A 15834-nucleotide genomic window follows, 5' to 3' on the forward strand; every position below is an offset into this window, starting at 1 on the left:
TCGAACCCATTGGTACATCCTCTCTCCTTTGACGCAGCAGAAAACGGCCATCTTGCTCGAAAACGCAAGATATGTCTGAAGAAGTACTTCAGGGCAAATGCGATGAACTGGAGTAAATGATTGTGGATAGGAGAACTATAAAGAACAATGTGCATTAGAACGAGCCGATAATCGTCCTCGGAGTTGAAGACAGCACAAAGATAAACGTCAAAGAATACGTTGACAACTGAAAACGGTATGCTAGACGTAGTACAGAATGTGCTTGTTTGTGCATGGGTTTCTGTACCTGTTCTCATCTGCTCTTGTACAGCCTGATGGGTCAATAATTTTAAGCTTTATGTCAAACCGCAAGCGACTTCTGTATCACTAGCGGATTTCGAAGGACGGATAATCCGACGGTCTTATCATTTGAAGTAACCATTCCTTGTATGTACACTATGTAGCAATGTCCTAGCTTTAGTATCCGCTGTCACAGTTGTGGTCGGAGGGACCGACGACCTGCGCCTTTTGTGTCGACCTCTGCGAGGTGAAGTTTACAGAAACCAAGTCTTATCTAAATCACCTCCTCCTTTTGCTTGATCTCCTTTTTTAATCCAATTTCCTCTACAGTCCCAGCCTCAATGCCACTTAGAGCAGGAACACCATCTAGAACAGCGTCAATCTCCTCCAACGTCATCCCCTTAGTCTCAACCCAGAAAAACAACACGAAAATGAACTGAAACACATCCCAAACTCCATTGATCATGTACGCTTTCCAACCAATTCTGTCCATCGCAATTGGAAATGCATACACAGTCACTAGGCCAGCTGCCTCAGCGGCGAAAGTATATATACCCATTCCCAAAGCTCGCATGCGAAAGCTGAGGACCTCGGGCGGGTAGAGCACAGTTAAAGGGGTCCAGCCGAAAGAATATGAGCCTTGGAAGAGGAATATCATTGCGATGGTTGCGTAGAGTCCGGAGGTGTTATCGGTGGTTCCATATAACTTTGTGAAAGCACCAACTAGGAAAAGAAATATGGTTGATAAGCCCGACGACCAAAGGGCGAGGCGCTTACGACCGATTCTGTCAACGAATGCCGTGCCGAGAAGAGAGACGACGAGACAGAAGGAGTTGAGGATGATATTCTAGCCACCATAAGTAAAAAAGAATCTTTAGTAACGGGTGTACTGTTTCCACTTACAATCTGTAGTTGGGTTGTGGTATTAGTCACATTGGCCTGGTCCAGCATATTGCCCAAATAAAAAGACACGATATTATTGCCGGACCACATCGAAAACACTGCAACAGAGAGCATGAGCAATGCTCTTTTTCGATCGGTAGGCTTTTTAAGCATGTCTCGCAAAATCTTCCACGAAGTCTCCGACTCAAGTGATTGTGTCAGAGATTCAGCAATGTTTTGATCCTCCGTTTGGACTCTGATATCATCTACGTCTCCATTGCTGTATAACTGAGCGAGGACTCTTCGGCTTTCATCACGTCTCCTGGCGGACGCCAGCCAGCGGGGGGACTCGGGTATAAATGGCAGGAAAAGAAGAAGCACAATACTGAAAAACCCTTGTAGTAGATTTGGCATTCGCCAGGCCCAGGATGATGACATTCCGTTCGTGGCGTAAGTAACGCCAGAAGCAACGAGGCCACCAACATACCTCGATCGTTTGTCAGTTGCAAAGCTTTGATTTGGTCCATTTTGGGAAAGGGGGAAAATACCAGAAATCAAAAATAAGACACAACGCAATACCTCGCCATTTCGTAGGCAAAGTCTCCGAGAAATAAATCGGACCAGCCATAGAAGAAAACCCAGCTCCACACCCAACGATAATCCTCGAAGCCACGAACATTCCATAATTCTGTGCTGCAGTGCCAAGCACAACTCCAATGATCGTGATTAAAGAGGCAATCAACATACTCGGTTTTCGACCAATTGCATCTGGTACTTTGGCAAATACAAGGGCGATAACTATGTTACCAATCCAGGTAGATGCAGTGGATAGGGAGGTCTTGGACGTATCCATTTGAAAGTAATCATTGTAGGCCGGGAGCATGTTGAGGCCGTTCATTAGACTGCCGTCGTAGCCCATGGTGGTGCTAGTAACGCTGGAGCACATGACGATTAGGGCTACGAGGACACTTGAGGATTTAGGGATAATTCCCTCTTTATAGAACATTTTGAAAACCATGTTGTTTGACGTTCACATTTCACAACTGTATTCAACTGGACTGCAGGATATAGCTGACTTATAAATGCAAATGTAACTAGTTATGAAACTAAGACTCTTAGACAGCGATTAGATAGCTAGGTAAACAGATCTAAGGCACCATCCATGATAAGGATATATGTATATGCTCTTATCGCCAACTATCAGTGAAGAAAGATATGGCTACGTCGGGTCCTCCGAAGCTTCATTGGCGCACAAGCCGACACTCTCTATCTGGGGGGATTATATTTAGAGTACTCTCCTCCACTAACTATCTCCTTATAGCTACCACTCATTCAATAACTCTATATCTGATAAAGACAACACCATATGATTGGTTCACTTGATACATGGCCTGCCTGGCCTGAATTTTCATTGAACAACAACGCCGAAAGGTCGGATGACCTGATACAATTCAAAAAGGCCATAATCAAAGAATATGGCCAGGAAAATTTGACCAGAAGCTGGGTGAAGGTCTGCTCAAACCTAGAACAAATCACAGCCAAAATTCGGGATGCCGGAAGCACAATAATCCCGGAGATTGCGTTCGATCAATTACAATACCTGAGCGAGGAGCAAAAGGAGGAATCTAAAAAGATAGGATGTTTTATCATTCGGGGTGTTGTTCAGAGGGATTTGGCAGAGAAATGGCTTAAGGATCTGAAGGATTATGTTTCTGAGAATCGGAAAATGGTGACTGGTACGAGCTTATCTACATTGATATACCTAGTACAATAGTAGTATTGCGCTTGCTAATAGTATTGAGATAGGATGGCCGGAACAAACTCCTTCAATCTTGCGCATGTATTACAGCCCCAGCCAAATGGCTGCAAGATCACATCCCAACTCGCTGAAAGTCGCTCGCGAGCTCATCAGCTGGTGGCACGACAAGGAATCCCCGCAGTCACCAGACCCTCTTACGTACGCAGATGCAGTCCGGATCCGACCTCCAGGACAGCCCTTTTTTGGTCTCGGGCCCCATATTGACGCCGGTTCACTGAGTCGATGGGCCGATCCAACATATCGATCATGCTATGCACCTGTATGGCAGGGAAATCCCGAAGATCTAGATCTTTATGAGCTTTCGATTCGTAAAAGGGCAAATCCAAGGTTGTTCCCGGGAAGTGCTCACTGTAGTGTCTTTCGTGCTTTTCAGGGATGGACTTCACTCACTACCACGGGCCCGGGGGAAGGGTCTTTGTTGTTGTATCCTCACGTCAAATGGGTTATGGCATATGTTCTTCTGCGTCCATTTTTTAAAGCTCCCAATACAGAAGAAGATGTATTGGATGCTAGTAAATGGACATTTGATCCCGATACACCGTGGTTCCCGGGTACCTTCCGCCCCGAGTCTCAGCGACTCTCGATATCTTCACATCCTCATTTGCATCTACGGGATTGTTTAGTCCATATCCCACCCATGGAGCCGGGGGACACAGTTTGGTGGCATGCGGATATGTGCCATGCCGTAGATACCGAGCACAAGGGTACAGGGGACTCAGCCGTGCTATACATTGCCGCGACACCTTCCACGGAAGATAACATTCGGTATATTGATTCACAGCTCGAGGCGTTCCGGGATGGATACTTTCCACCTGATTTTCGGGCTGACGGGAGAGTGCACAGTTTGGAGCAAAAGTACAAGGGATGGCTAGGGGAGGCTGGTATAATTTCACCCGAGGGGAGGAGTGCAATGAGACTTGATGTTGAAGCTTGAGTCTGAACCTATCCAAGATATATATATGATTCAGGGCGGTAGGGTCGTAGATTACTCCTTTATAAATCTATGACCAGCACTGGCTACATTGTTGCTTGAATGAGACTAAGTAAATCTCCGTCACTGCGTAAATTTACTTCAGCTGCCCGGTATTCGTTAGTTCCCACTTTCAACCATATGAATAGCGAGTCGAGAAGACCACAGGCCTTCGCGATGAGACCAATTTTCAAGAGCGTCCATCGCCCTCTGCACGATTCGCTGATCCGCACATCGCTCACAAACGTAATACAGAGGCTGGATAACTCCAATCTCCATCAAATGGCTGGGTTGTTGATGGTAATATTCTGTCTTGGCGATAGCTTCGCATTGATCAACAATATCGTGAAATCGCAGTGTATATACCTCGTCTTCAACTCGTTCCCGTTTCCACAACAAGCATAGATCGGTCTGCAAAGAAAAAAGGCCGCAGTGAAGTCGTAGTATTTTGAATGCGTACTTGTGCTTTTGTTTTAGCAAGCCCCTTTCTTCATCATCGTTTCCATGTCTTATTTTTGCTTCAAGCCTGTCTAATGCGCTTTGGAGCTCTGCTAGGAGCGCTCGCATGTGCTGTTGCCAGACAACCAATATAGACCACTGTCTAGCAATATTATCTGAGGATAGCGATTCGCAGAATGCAAGGAATTCAGAAAGCGTGCTTAAAAAGCAGTTTCGTACTCTAAAAGCGGCCGCGAGCGTATCAAGGGCGATTGGATTCTGGTGATCCACATTGATTGATGGTGCCTTAAGAAAGCCGCGTGGATTTGATTTCCCAAAGTAAACTGCTTGATCGTCTAGGTGCTGCATGCAAGAAATAAGCGATTTACTGATCCGTTTTTCTTTTTTCAACGCTTCTGGCTCTTGACCTATCGCTGCCCCAGTTCATCGTGCGCGCCCAAAATAGTGATTCCTTGCCGGAGATGTTTGCAAGCGGCGTCACATTGCCCAAGAAACAATTCAACCGCTATGAAAAGGAAACAACATACTAGGGCTGTGTTCTTGAGTTCAAAATCATTGGATCCCATCCTTGAGTTCAACGCAGCAATTGCTCGCCCATATTGCTCCAGGGCAAACCGGCGAGGAATATTCAGGGGGACACCCTGTGACGGGATCGTGTCGCAAGACCCTTGAGTCTCTTCATGTAAGGCTCCGACAGCGATGACAGCGTGGCAAACAGATGGCTCGGCCGTACTCAGCTGCAAAAAGAGGTGATTCCATAGATCATGGTCGAACCAACTATTCATCATTGGAGCGGACATGACTGGAAAAAAGAGAAACTCCGCATTTCATCTGTTGTACGACCGGGGAGCCTGGAAGCAACCTAGAATTCGCTTTTCCTGCTTAGCAGAGAATCGACACCAACACGATCCCTTTTAGTGCCTAACGGGAGTCTGATGTGATCATAACCTTCACATTTACGACCAGTTGAGATGCACCTTCTACATTCTCCTGGGGTTTCATCGCATTTAACACGCCGAATGCTAAGCCCAATAGAGATCAAAAAGGGGCATTCAGTACCGACCAATGATGTGTAGTTTGGTGCAAGTACCAGTCGTTTGTAGCGCTTAATTTTCCATTTAAGGGCATTTGCAGTTTGCATGCATATTTTTACGCTAGTACGCCGCGCCCAGCCAATCATAATCCTCCAGGCCGCTTTGCTTAGCATAACACTTAGCATCACACCTGACACCTGCTGAACTTTAGACTTCAGTCCTCGGCCATGATTGATGGTCACGGGCACCAAGGCAGCGACCAAGTGGTATAGCGAGGATGGGAACCAAAGGAATTGTATGTTGTTGAAGGGCTGACTCGCGCCGACTTGTACGATCAAGTGAATGAAGCGCGGGCCAGAATCGCAGAATTCTTTGGGAAGAGCCTCACATAAGGAATTTAACAGTAGATTTACTATTCCTATTTTATCGGATCTTGATCTTGTTGGTATAACGGTTTGAAATCATTCAAAAGTCCGACTACGTAACGACGTCTATCAAAGTCTAGACTTGTTGCGCTGGCCTCCTCCAATTCCGACGCCAGGTATGGCCAATGGATATTCTCATCACCAATTATCTCGTCTAACTCAATCAATGTCGTAGCCACTCTTTTATGCCAATAGCTTTTTGGAAGGGCAATTTGCATCGCAATTTCCAATCTCCCTATATCTTTGCAGTGCGTGAGATCAATAATCCAATAGAAAAGCTCCCCTGGAAGGTCCAATAGTGGATGATTTTGTGAAGAAGCAAAGGAAGAAGCCGGAAATTTAGGACTATTCTTCCTGCTCTGAACAATAAGATCTTGAACCAGTGGAATTCTATAGGGATCATTAGAGACGTCTGGGCGATCCAGAGCGGAAATATACTAATGTATTGTCTCATTAGTTCCCACAGGAAGGTTTGTTGTGAATATTAGGTATATAATAACTCTAGATTCTCTTCGATAGATGTTCCGAGTACCCATCGGGCCATCCTCCACCAACTCAAGTGCAGCATAATTGGTACTTCACACCATTTTTTACGCCAATCTTTGCCTATGCTTGAAGTAGGCCACCAACATATATCCTCGTCTGTATAGCATTTGGTTAAACGACGGTCATTTCTGGCTGGTTGGCCTATGAAAGCTTTGCCCCTATTTTTGGGTGCCGAGAATAGAATATCTTCGTTGCTGTGATCGCTATTACACTGTCCCACCCCGGAAGAAAAAATTTGTTTTTTAAACGATCGTACATGACTTTTCAGGATATTTCAGCAGCTTTGTTATCACAAGTTGGTTCAAGAAGAATACTTACGGAAACGATGAAAGCCATGCCAGTATTCCTCATCCGTGCGTCTGCCAAGGTACTTTTTTTCCAACTCTTCTGCGTTCAGAAAAAGTGCCGCTCTTTTCTGGTACTTCTTCCATCTTTCATCCTTGAGAAATGTCTCGCGAGCAAGCAATGCTGGCGAAGACAAACATGGCGCACACAATACAAGGTATGCCAGACATGTCTAAACAAAATCAATCGAGAGTATAACACTGTTGATATAACTCCAAGCTGGAAAAGAATATGAAGTTCTCACAAGCTTGCAATCTTATGTCGTAATGACACCGCGACAGTTAGGCTACTTGCTGACGATGCTAATGCCTGTAACAACCTTCATAACGCTATTAACGGGAGCTCGACAACCTTAAGGCGTTGCAAGGAAATATAGACTTGGGGAATAAATAGATAGTTTTGCTACATAAGGTGGTCACACATAATATTTATGGCTTAGTGAAATATGTACATTGACGTCGGGGTAATCACTACTGCACTGGATTGATATGTATCACTTCCCCTCCAATATAACCGTAGTGGTATCCAAAATATCACCCTGCTTCAGACCTACAGCCGCATTATCAATCCTTTGTGTAGTCGAGTAGTCCGACCCGAGGCCGGCCTTGAACACAGCAGCGAATATTAAATCCAATGCACCACTAAAATCCCATTTCTCGATCTTTTCAAGTCCCTCCTTCTTGAGTTCCTCGGTTGTACGGTGCGCAATAGTCCAATCCTTGGCATGGGTTTTCGTCGCTCTTAGTAAAGCTTCAAAAATCTCATTTTGAGAAATGGCAAACTCCGAAACGTAGACGTATCTGTTTGTGAAGTTCTCTGGTGCTGTGAGAATGCTACCAACAACATGTCCTAGGGAAGTGATATTCGTTGAATCAAATTTGCCGGTGCCGTTGTCGTACAAAGTCGCAGTGCGTGTCTTTGGGTTGAATCCGAAGAGGTCTCGTTCCATGCCCTAAGGTAATCGCCAGATAAACACTCGCTCGACTAAATTGTCTAGCAACAAGAAAGGGGAACATTAATTTCTTACCCAATCATAGAAAGGCCCATTGATAACCGCAGTCCAGGTCGTAGCAGGGTTTTTTGCAACAACTTCTTCAAGGTATCTGGCTGCATCCACCTTTCCTTGATATAGAGGTACTGCCTCAAGAATCTTGGGATTTGTGACGTCCTATGGTTAATTTCGACGGTTAGTCCGTATCAATTTGGGTTGACGAAAAGAATGAGACTAACACTGCCGAAATCACTAGGGATGATTCGTTTGACGCCGACTGCAGCGGCAGCATCTACCAATCTGTCCTGCAATTTAAAGGTGTCTGGAGTTGAGTTCAGGGCAACCACCAGAGCTTCTTGGTCAGTGAGAGCTCTCTTAAGAAAAGCGTCGTCGCTTAAGTCTCCTCGAACGACCCTGATAGCAGCATGGCCTTCCTGCGCAATTCTGGATGACGAGTCCGCGCGGACTAGCAGCGTGATGTTGAACTCCGTTGCAGAAGCTAAGAGCCCGTTCACAATAGTCTGACCAACGCTCCCACTTGCCTATATTGGTAGATGTAATTAGACGTGTGTTTCTAAGGACAATGGTATACGATATTTTTTCATACGTACTCCGACAAGCACGACGTTCTTATATGGAGACATTGGCACAAGTCCAAAATGAATGTGTATGATCTGTCAGAGAGAATAGGCAAGTATGGATTTTTTTGTTTTCGAATGAAGAAGCAATGATGAGAAACTCATTCAACAGAAGGAGTGCCCACGCTGGTTTTATAGACGATCGTGAGACTCAGCTGAAGCCCTGAACGCGGTGTCATTCCGTCACCACCTTCAAGCCTTTGATTTATAATGTGATTGATAAGCCGCTCAGACATTTGCGATGCTGCATATTTTGTTGGCCCTTTGTGGATCGATACAGTATTGTTATCCACATGGTTGCACGTTCACAAACAATTTGAAGCTCCTCCCAACTTCCAATTAGGGCACGCGCGGGCGCTAGCGGACTAGCGCGGAGTATTCGCTACGCTAGCCGAAACCGGTAAAACCGTCGAACGACGTTATTTCCAGTATTGGATATAAAAGTTCAGGCAGCCTAATATATTTCCAATACTATGTAGCTATACGGCGCCATAAGTGAACCTGGGCACATGGTCTTAGCGTGAATCTAAAAGCAATAGTGTTGAGATCCTCGTTGACAGTGAAAAACAGCTCATGTGGTGCTTTGAGTCAGGGAATTCCGATATTGATCTGATGATAACCTTATGTTAGATTTGTCTCCATATATCCACTAATGATTCACAGATATGCTGAGGCATTATTCAAGTTTTCTACAGGAAGGAATAAGGCAACTTACCTGCAAGCCCCCACCACCGGCCGTTAAGCTGCAGAGCTTCTTTCAAAACCATTAATCCCCTTGGATATTGCGATTCAACAGCATGACCTAGCGTATTCTGCCGTAATATTGCCAGTGAAGCACGATAGTTCGAAATCACGCTTGCAATGGGTGCAACATCAGTAGTTGAGTTTCGATTCTGATCCATAATATAATCTTCTGCGATGTCCAAGGTTATTTCAAGAAATTTGGTTAATGTGTGCCACACATGAGACTGCTTGCCACTCTCTGGCTTAATCAGCCTGCCAAATTGGAGCTCGATGGCAGAACTTGGCAAAAGGTCACTCCGTTAGCAAGCTATAGCACAGGATGTTTATAGTTGCCGTGCGATTAATAATACTTACATGAGAAGCATGGCAATGGAACCACAGAGAGGCCTCCAGGACCCTGATGCTCGCTCGAAAAGCACGCTCAAAAGTGCTGCCAACTGGCCGTTCATTTCTTCAAATTGTGACTCGTGATATTTGCAATCATTGTTTAGGTAATCTAAAATCTGGCCCACCAGATAGGCAGACCGTATCTCGTCATGAAACAATTCATAGCACCGAGCCTCTGCTCCACTCCTATTCTGAGTGTCAACCCTGAAGGGAAGATCGGCCGTCAGATCTCTGACTGAACGTGGTTGTTCCACAAGAAGAGGTAAGTTGTTAGGCAAAGATGCCAAAGCAAGTATTCTATAAGAGAGAGAAAAGTAAGCGAAGGAATTCAATGCCAAAATGTGATCAAAATAGGTCTCACCGATCTAGTAGAAATATTGCCCACCACACTACTTCTGCCTCATTGTCATGTTCTTTCTTCTGACGATATTGTTTCAGTCGATTAACTCGAGCTAAGCCTGTGGTAGTCGACAGAGTAACGTAAGCCTCTAGAAAGAGGCCGGCACCAAGTTGATATACTGTCAGCAATAAGCCGCACTGGATCGTCCCGATGGCGAATTTATTCAGTATCTGTGAGGATGCAAATGCCTTTTGTGCCTGTGTATATACTTTTTGTGATGCCTCGCTATTTTGCATTCTCGTTGACGATGGCTGCGTGGCGATATGAATACACAAAAGCAGACTGGCAAGCTCTGCGTCTGCGACTTCTAACATATACCGATGACCCAGGCGATCTTTGATACGTCTGACATCAATGATCGGTAACCAGGGATGAATTATTTGATTATATTTCTCGATCAAATCCACTGAACTGCTCGATTGGTTATTCAGGGTTTTCAGTATCTCGCTGGTGCTCGTTGTTTCTAGATTTTCGACTTCGCTATGAGGAGTACTTGATACGAAGACCCCGCCAGCAAACATCGAGTGCAAGTCATCATAGAGGCATGGATGTTGAACTCTAGCTAAAATAAGCCATTGACCTTGTTTTCTTTAGTCATCCGGTGTGTCTCGAAGACTTACTTGAGACAACGGCTGCAAGATGGTTTTCTTCTATCGCACTTTCTCTTCTTCCTGTGACAAGCCGTGCATGCGACAGATGCCACCGATTGATCTGCATTGACTGGTAGGTGGTTCATGTTGCATGGTGTGTATTGCGATGCATCAATGCTCCGATCTATTTTAATCGATGACGTTGGATGGATAAAGTCGAAAGTTGCCAGCAGGCGGAGATGTGGATGTGGGGAATGGAGCGACAACTTAACTCTAGACCCGCCTAGTCCACAACGTTGGCCTCACTGTCTCTGCCTGCAGGGGTACGTAATACATCCTACCTTCGCATTGCTCTCAGATGAACGGGAAGTCTCGAAGAACCAATCGATCAGCCATAGCTGGGTAGCTGGGTAGAAAGAGGGCCGTTGCAAAAAAGTCACGTGTCTGACAGAACCCTAGTCCACGTACTGAAATAACAATCTTGGGGGTGTGATTGAATTGAACTCTCAATATGGTATTTGAACCGAGAGGAATGTATAATGTCAGCTCTGATCAATGCATGATTGCTAGTTATTTTCATTTCGATTCAGTCACTCTTCCACCTACATATACAGTGAGAGGAATGAACATATTGCGGCTACCAAGGTATACAATCATTACCTAGCTAAACCGCCTTATTCTGAAGCCATTTAAGCATAAAAAGTAAGAGTGATTGCAATTATTTCTAATCTCTCAGGCATTCCAGCGCTCCGCCAGATATGGTTTACCGCGTAGTTACCACATCTATGCTTGGGTCCACAAAGGTTGTAGATGTTCTGTATCGCCTCATCTGTGATTTCGTTTCCATCAGTCAGGAAGCAAAGTACACCAGCCCCGGTGAGGAAATCTGACCGGTTGAGAATAAAAAAGAAGGTGCGCTATAGCTCCCTACCTATCGGAATGTAATTCTCACTTCGATTCTGCGGGAAACTCCGACTGCCTGGTGAACCGCTCCTATAGCTCCCTCTAGTCGGGAGTTCATGATATCCCCGTGCAATAGTAGGGTGGCACTTGAGGATTGAGATGCTGGAAAGAATTCGAAGCTTATTGTCTTTTCGTGAGGAATGCTATCGAAGATCGCAGCAGTAAAGGCGTGTGCAGTAGACATAAACTCCAAACCGAGTTGATTATAGGGAAAGGCGATATAGATAATGTACTAGAGGTCCGATTCTACGGTTGTAGGACTCGATGTAATAACTACAGACGCCTCAGAAGGTTATTGTGCATTGAAATCCTCATGACGAAATGAATTAGCCTTTTTCTGTAATGACTCGACTCAACCATCTCCAGCGCTGGAGCTTGATCAGCTAAAGACGGGCTTCCCCATCTTCATTGAGGCCATAGTCGAACTCAAACCACATAGTATCGAGGTGACTGTGCCCACATAGCAACCTTAATTTCCAAAAGTTGTGAGCCATATTTCGTCACCTTTTTCACCACGTCCTCTTCTCTTTCTGAATAGACTTCACATTCATCATCTGCTAGGGAAACTTCAAACCCATATGGGCTGACGTATTCAATCCGGAGCGAAGCTCAGCTTTCGCTCTAAGCGGGAAACTCCGGTTGGAATTTACCCTCAAGAGATCTGATACAGCTTCATAGCCCGGTCGCCCGCTAGCCAGGCTGGTCTGCATGGTCTCGGTACCGCTGCGCAATCCGTTGCGATTGCGGCACCCTCAATCTGTCTTTGATCCTAGCTATAATGCTGTCTCTTGAATATTTACAAGGGAATAATAACCATAAAGCCACCAAGAGGGGCTCCTTAACGGGACTTCTGGTAATGCTCATTTTTTGTGTAGATTCTGCCTTAAAAGTTCCGCTGCCAATGTTTGATATTTAACATTGATGTCATTGGCCGCTTAGCGGGCGGGAGCTTTACCGGACTGAGAACTAGTCTTGTTAGCATGTCAACTATTACGCATATTCTCCAATAATATCGCGAAACAGCTTAGATACCCCACCTAGCTATAGTCTATTGGTCATTCAAAACAAAACTGGTTAGTGCGGGGGGGAACATTGAGGAGAGAGTCGCCTTAGGCATTTTTTTGTAGATAAGTTAGCAAAATCGACTTCACAGAATCCATCTACCGCTCATATTCAACTTAGCCACTTGTCCAGGACATGGAGAATATAGAATTAAAATGCGCTTCCTTACGCGCACAAATTGCCGCCACTGAATTTCAACTTTCAGCACTCAAACAGGAACTTGAAGCTACTGAAGCTCTGCGCGGGGCACCGAGTCAATCCTCGACTGAATGCAGTGAGCGCAAATGGCCTCTTTCAGCCGAAGAATACAAGCGCTATGGACGCCAGATGATTGTCTCTGAAATTGGACTGCATGGTACTTACACCTTTATTCTTTTCCGTTCCCGGTTTTTTCTTTTTCCCCCTGAGAATCGATTGCTGACGGCTTCGGTGTTTAGGTCAACTAAAACTTCGGTCCGCGTCTGTTCTACTCGTCGGAGCTGGTGGGCTAGGCTGTCCAGCAGCGTTGTATCTTGCGGGAGCTGGTGTTGGTACACTTGGTATGGTCGATGGAGACACTGTCGAATCGTCAAACCTTCACCGGCAAGTTCTGCATCGTACGAAGAACGTCGGTAAATACAAAGTCGACAGTGCAATTGAGTATCTTGAAGAGTAGGGCTGGCTATTCCCATACTAAAACTCTGATGATGATTGTACTTACAATACGCTTCCATTAACAGGTTAAACCCGCATACAAAATACATTGCCCATCGTGAACACCTGTCACCGCAAAACGCACCACTTGTATTTCGGGATTATGACATAGTGTTGGACTGCACAGATAACCCTGCAACTCGCTATTTGATATCAGACACCGCAGTCCTTTTGGGAAAACCGCTTGTTTCGGCGTCGGCACTAAGAACCGATGGACAGTTAATGGTCTTAAATAATCCACCCAAACCCCCAGGGGACCCGTCAGGGGGTCCTTGCTATCGATGTGTTTTCCCCAGGCCGCCGCCTGCAGATAGTGTTGTCAGCTGTGCAGATGGGGGAATAATCGGTCCTGTAGTCGGGACAATGGGTGTTTTACAAGCTCTAGAAACTATTAAGGTTCTCACAAAGACAACTAATCAGGACACCCATCCGGCTTTGAATCAACCATTGACAGCTGATGCTCGTCCTGCTCTTCATATATTTTCCGCATTTAGTACCCCTCCCTTTCGCACAATTCGCCTTAGGGGCAGACGTACAGACTGCGCAGTCTGCTCGTCTCAAGCTACTGTCACATTGACAACCTTGCAATCGGGACTAACAGACTATGTCCAATTCTGCGGTTCAATGAGTACTTCTCAAGTGCTTACTTCCGAAGAACGGGTCTCAGTGCGTGATTTTCAGCCTATATACACGTCCAAGAAGCCGTATACCTTGGTCGATGTCCGCGATCCAGTTCAATTTGGGATATGCAGTCTTGAAAGTAGCATCAATATTCCCATCACCAAGATCCTACATGGAAAGATTGCGAAGGATGTGAATGCAACAGAACAGCCACAATCCTCGCTTCCATCAGAGATTACGTCTCCCGATTCGACGGACCCGATATATTTCATATGCCGCCTAGGGAATGACTCACAGTTGGCAGTTCGAAGGCTGAAAGAACTGGGCTTGGATCAAGATGGACAGCGTTATATTGGTGATATTCGCGGTGGATTCAGAGCATGGAAATCCGAAATTGACCCGGAGTGGCCTGAGTACTAGACTAAGATAGCCTACAGTCTTCAAGTAGTATTAGATTCTGAGGAACCTTTTATTGCTCCTAAAACTTCGGATAGGAAATAGAATTAAATCAGCCATTGAATGAGAAAAGTCCCTGAATGTCTATGAGAACTATCTCAATGGAACTGAGCTTCGTCTTTCTTTGAAAGCAAGCATATGACAATAATAATATTTGTGCCCTCGATAACTGAAGAAAAGACGGTCTCAAAACACCGATAAGATGATGTAACCTATCACGCCCTAATATCACTCCCCATCGCACCCAAAAAATAAAGCCCTGCTTGAATCAAATCCTAGATTTTCTGATCATCTCCTGAGTTGTGCGAGCAAGGTGAGCTGCTTGCTCGGCTCTGCTTTCTTTGATTGCGCGTGGGAGCAAAACGCAGAATTCATCAAATGGAATTCTGAAGTCTTTTTCTTCGCCTTGGACTTTTACCTTCTGTAGGAGTAAACTGGGTAGGGAGAAACTTGAGGCCAAAGGTGACGTATGATCTGTGCAGAGATGGCCACTTGTTTCAAAGGTACCGTGCCATACATGCTCTGCATAGCCGCGGTGGCCTGGATATGATTGTGTCGCACAATATATGTCAACTTTAGTCCGCAAATCCGACTTCAGATCTTCTAAAATGATATGGTTTGCGAGCGAGCTAACCGAATGCTTGAGGATTTGTTGACTTGTCAGACCCCAATAGAGGGTATTGGATGGCGTCAGGATTTTTGACGGTAAGTGCGAAGTTGCCGACGAAGTAGGCGATGGCCGTAAAGGAAGAAGCGGATCCTCAGTGACCAAGATGATAATGATCAATCTCACCGTCCCATTAGAGCCCTCGAACCAACGAGCCGCTTTCTCATAGATATAGCTGCTGCCAAATTCACGCCCGTCACTATTTGGCATGCCACGGCCCGTCTCGAGGATAATATTGGCGTGTTTTGCCCCTGATTCTCGAAGAGCAAGATGGGTAAAGTAATATGAGTCTTGATAGCGACCCCCGAGACCTAATTGCACATCTAGCATTCGCTCATAGGCCTTGTTTGTGAGGGTTTGCATTCTTTTTGAAACCACATATAGCCAATTATTAAAGATTTGAATGAGTGAACGCTGGACTATGCTTAATGGAGGGTAGAGAATGATACGTCGAGTGAGTGCATCGTAGCTGACTGGTGGGAGTCGAAGTGCTCTGAAGAGAAACATAGAGAACTGCGTTGGCGAGACGCTGAAGCCGGTTATTGGCAGGGGTTTTGTCATGTTGGTAGTAACTCGGAGTTGGTCTACGACCGGGTCATTGAGGTCCTCCAGTGAACGAATACGCTTGAGCAAACGACGTTCCGCTGCCGAGACTGTTTCACGTCCATTGTGACTGTAGTTACTGCTTGGATATCTCGCCATGACGTCAGATCTAGTTTCAATCAACGGTGGGAGCAGTGAGCCGTCAACTGTTAAGATGACAAGATGATATATCACCTGTCATTTGAGAAATTCCTCAAAGCAGAGTGAGTTGGTAAGGCAGAAAGATCTGGAGAGAGGCAATCAAAGGTGTAGTGAAGGCC

At 45.5% G+C, this 15834-nt stretch overlaps 6 protein-coding genes across 6 annotated transcripts, besides 1 other annotated feature; 2 read left to right on the plus strand and 4 right to left on the minus strand.

Moving 5' to 3' along the window:
• Positions 1–553: 553 nt before the first annotated feature.
• UA08_02404 (hypothetical protein) lies at positions 554–2167 on the minus strand (the record flags this gene model as incomplete). The annotated part of the gene is made up of 5 exons (XM_020264442.1): positions 554–1002; positions 1057–1126; positions 1183–1648; positions 1741–1849; positions 1909–2167. The coding sequence occupies 5 exons, from the start codon at positions 2165–2167 to the stop codon at positions 554–556; spliced, it is 1353 nt and encodes a 450-aa protein (XP_020122169.1).
• A 360-nt stretch (positions 2168–2527) lies between these two features.
• Positions 2528–3914, plus strand: UA08_02405 (hypothetical protein; the record flags this gene model as incomplete). The annotated part of the gene is made up of 2 exons (XM_020264443.1): positions 2528–2897; positions 2968–3914. 2 exons carry the CDS (start codon positions 2528–2530, stop codon positions 3912–3914), a joined length of 1317 nt encoding a protein of 438 aa, XP_020122166.1.
• Positions 3915–4070: 156 nt separating this feature from the next.
• On the minus strand, positions 4071–5209 carry UA08_02406 (hypothetical protein; the record flags this gene model as incomplete). The annotated part of the gene is made up of 2 exons (XM_020264444.1): positions 4071–4751; positions 4937–5209. The coding sequence occupies 2 exons, from the start codon at positions 5207–5209 to the stop codon at positions 4071–4073; spliced, it is 954 nt and encodes a 317-aa protein (XP_020122167.1).
• A 2043-nt stretch (positions 5210–7252) lies between these two features.
• UA08_02407 (hypothetical protein) lies at positions 7253–8394 on the minus strand (the record flags this gene model as incomplete). Its single annotated transcript, XM_020264445.1, has 4 exons — positions 7253–7711; positions 7787–7927; positions 7990–8292; positions 8362–8394. The coding sequence occupies 4 exons, from the start codon at positions 8392–8394 to the stop codon at positions 7253–7255; spliced, it is 936 nt and encodes a 311-aa protein (XP_020122164.1).
• Positions 8395–12275: 3881 nt separating this feature from the next.
• Positions 12276–12370: a repeat region (Identified by RepeatMasker using a combination of RepBase library and repeat library created with RepeatScout).
• Positions 12371–12669: 299 nt separating this feature from the next.
• UA08_02408 (Adenylyltransferase and sulfurtransferase uba4) lies at positions 12670–14268 on the plus strand (the record flags this gene model as incomplete). The annotated part of the gene is made up of 3 exons (XM_020264446.1): positions 12670–12889; positions 12972–13185; positions 13254–14268. 3 exons carry the CDS (start codon positions 12670–12672, stop codon positions 14266–14268), a joined length of 1449 nt encoding a protein of 482 aa, XP_020122165.1.
• Positions 14269–14572: 304 nt separating this feature from the next.
• Positions 14573–15673, minus strand: UA08_02409 (hypothetical protein; the record flags this gene model as incomplete). The annotated part of the gene is made up of 1 exon (XM_020264447.1): positions 14573–15673. One exon carries the CDS (start codon positions 15671–15673, stop codon positions 14573–14575), a length of 1101 nt encoding a protein of 366 aa, XP_020122172.1.
• Between the last annotated feature and the right edge of the window lie 161 nt (positions 15674–15834).

This window comes from Talaromyces atroroseus (assembly GCF_001907595.1).
Source record: "Talaromyces atroroseus strain IBT 11181 chromosome Unknown scaffold_2, whole genome shotgun sequence".
Taxonomy (NCBI): domain Eukaryota; kingdom Fungi; phylum Ascomycota; class Eurotiomycetes; order Eurotiales; family Trichocomaceae; genus Talaromyces; species Talaromyces atroroseus.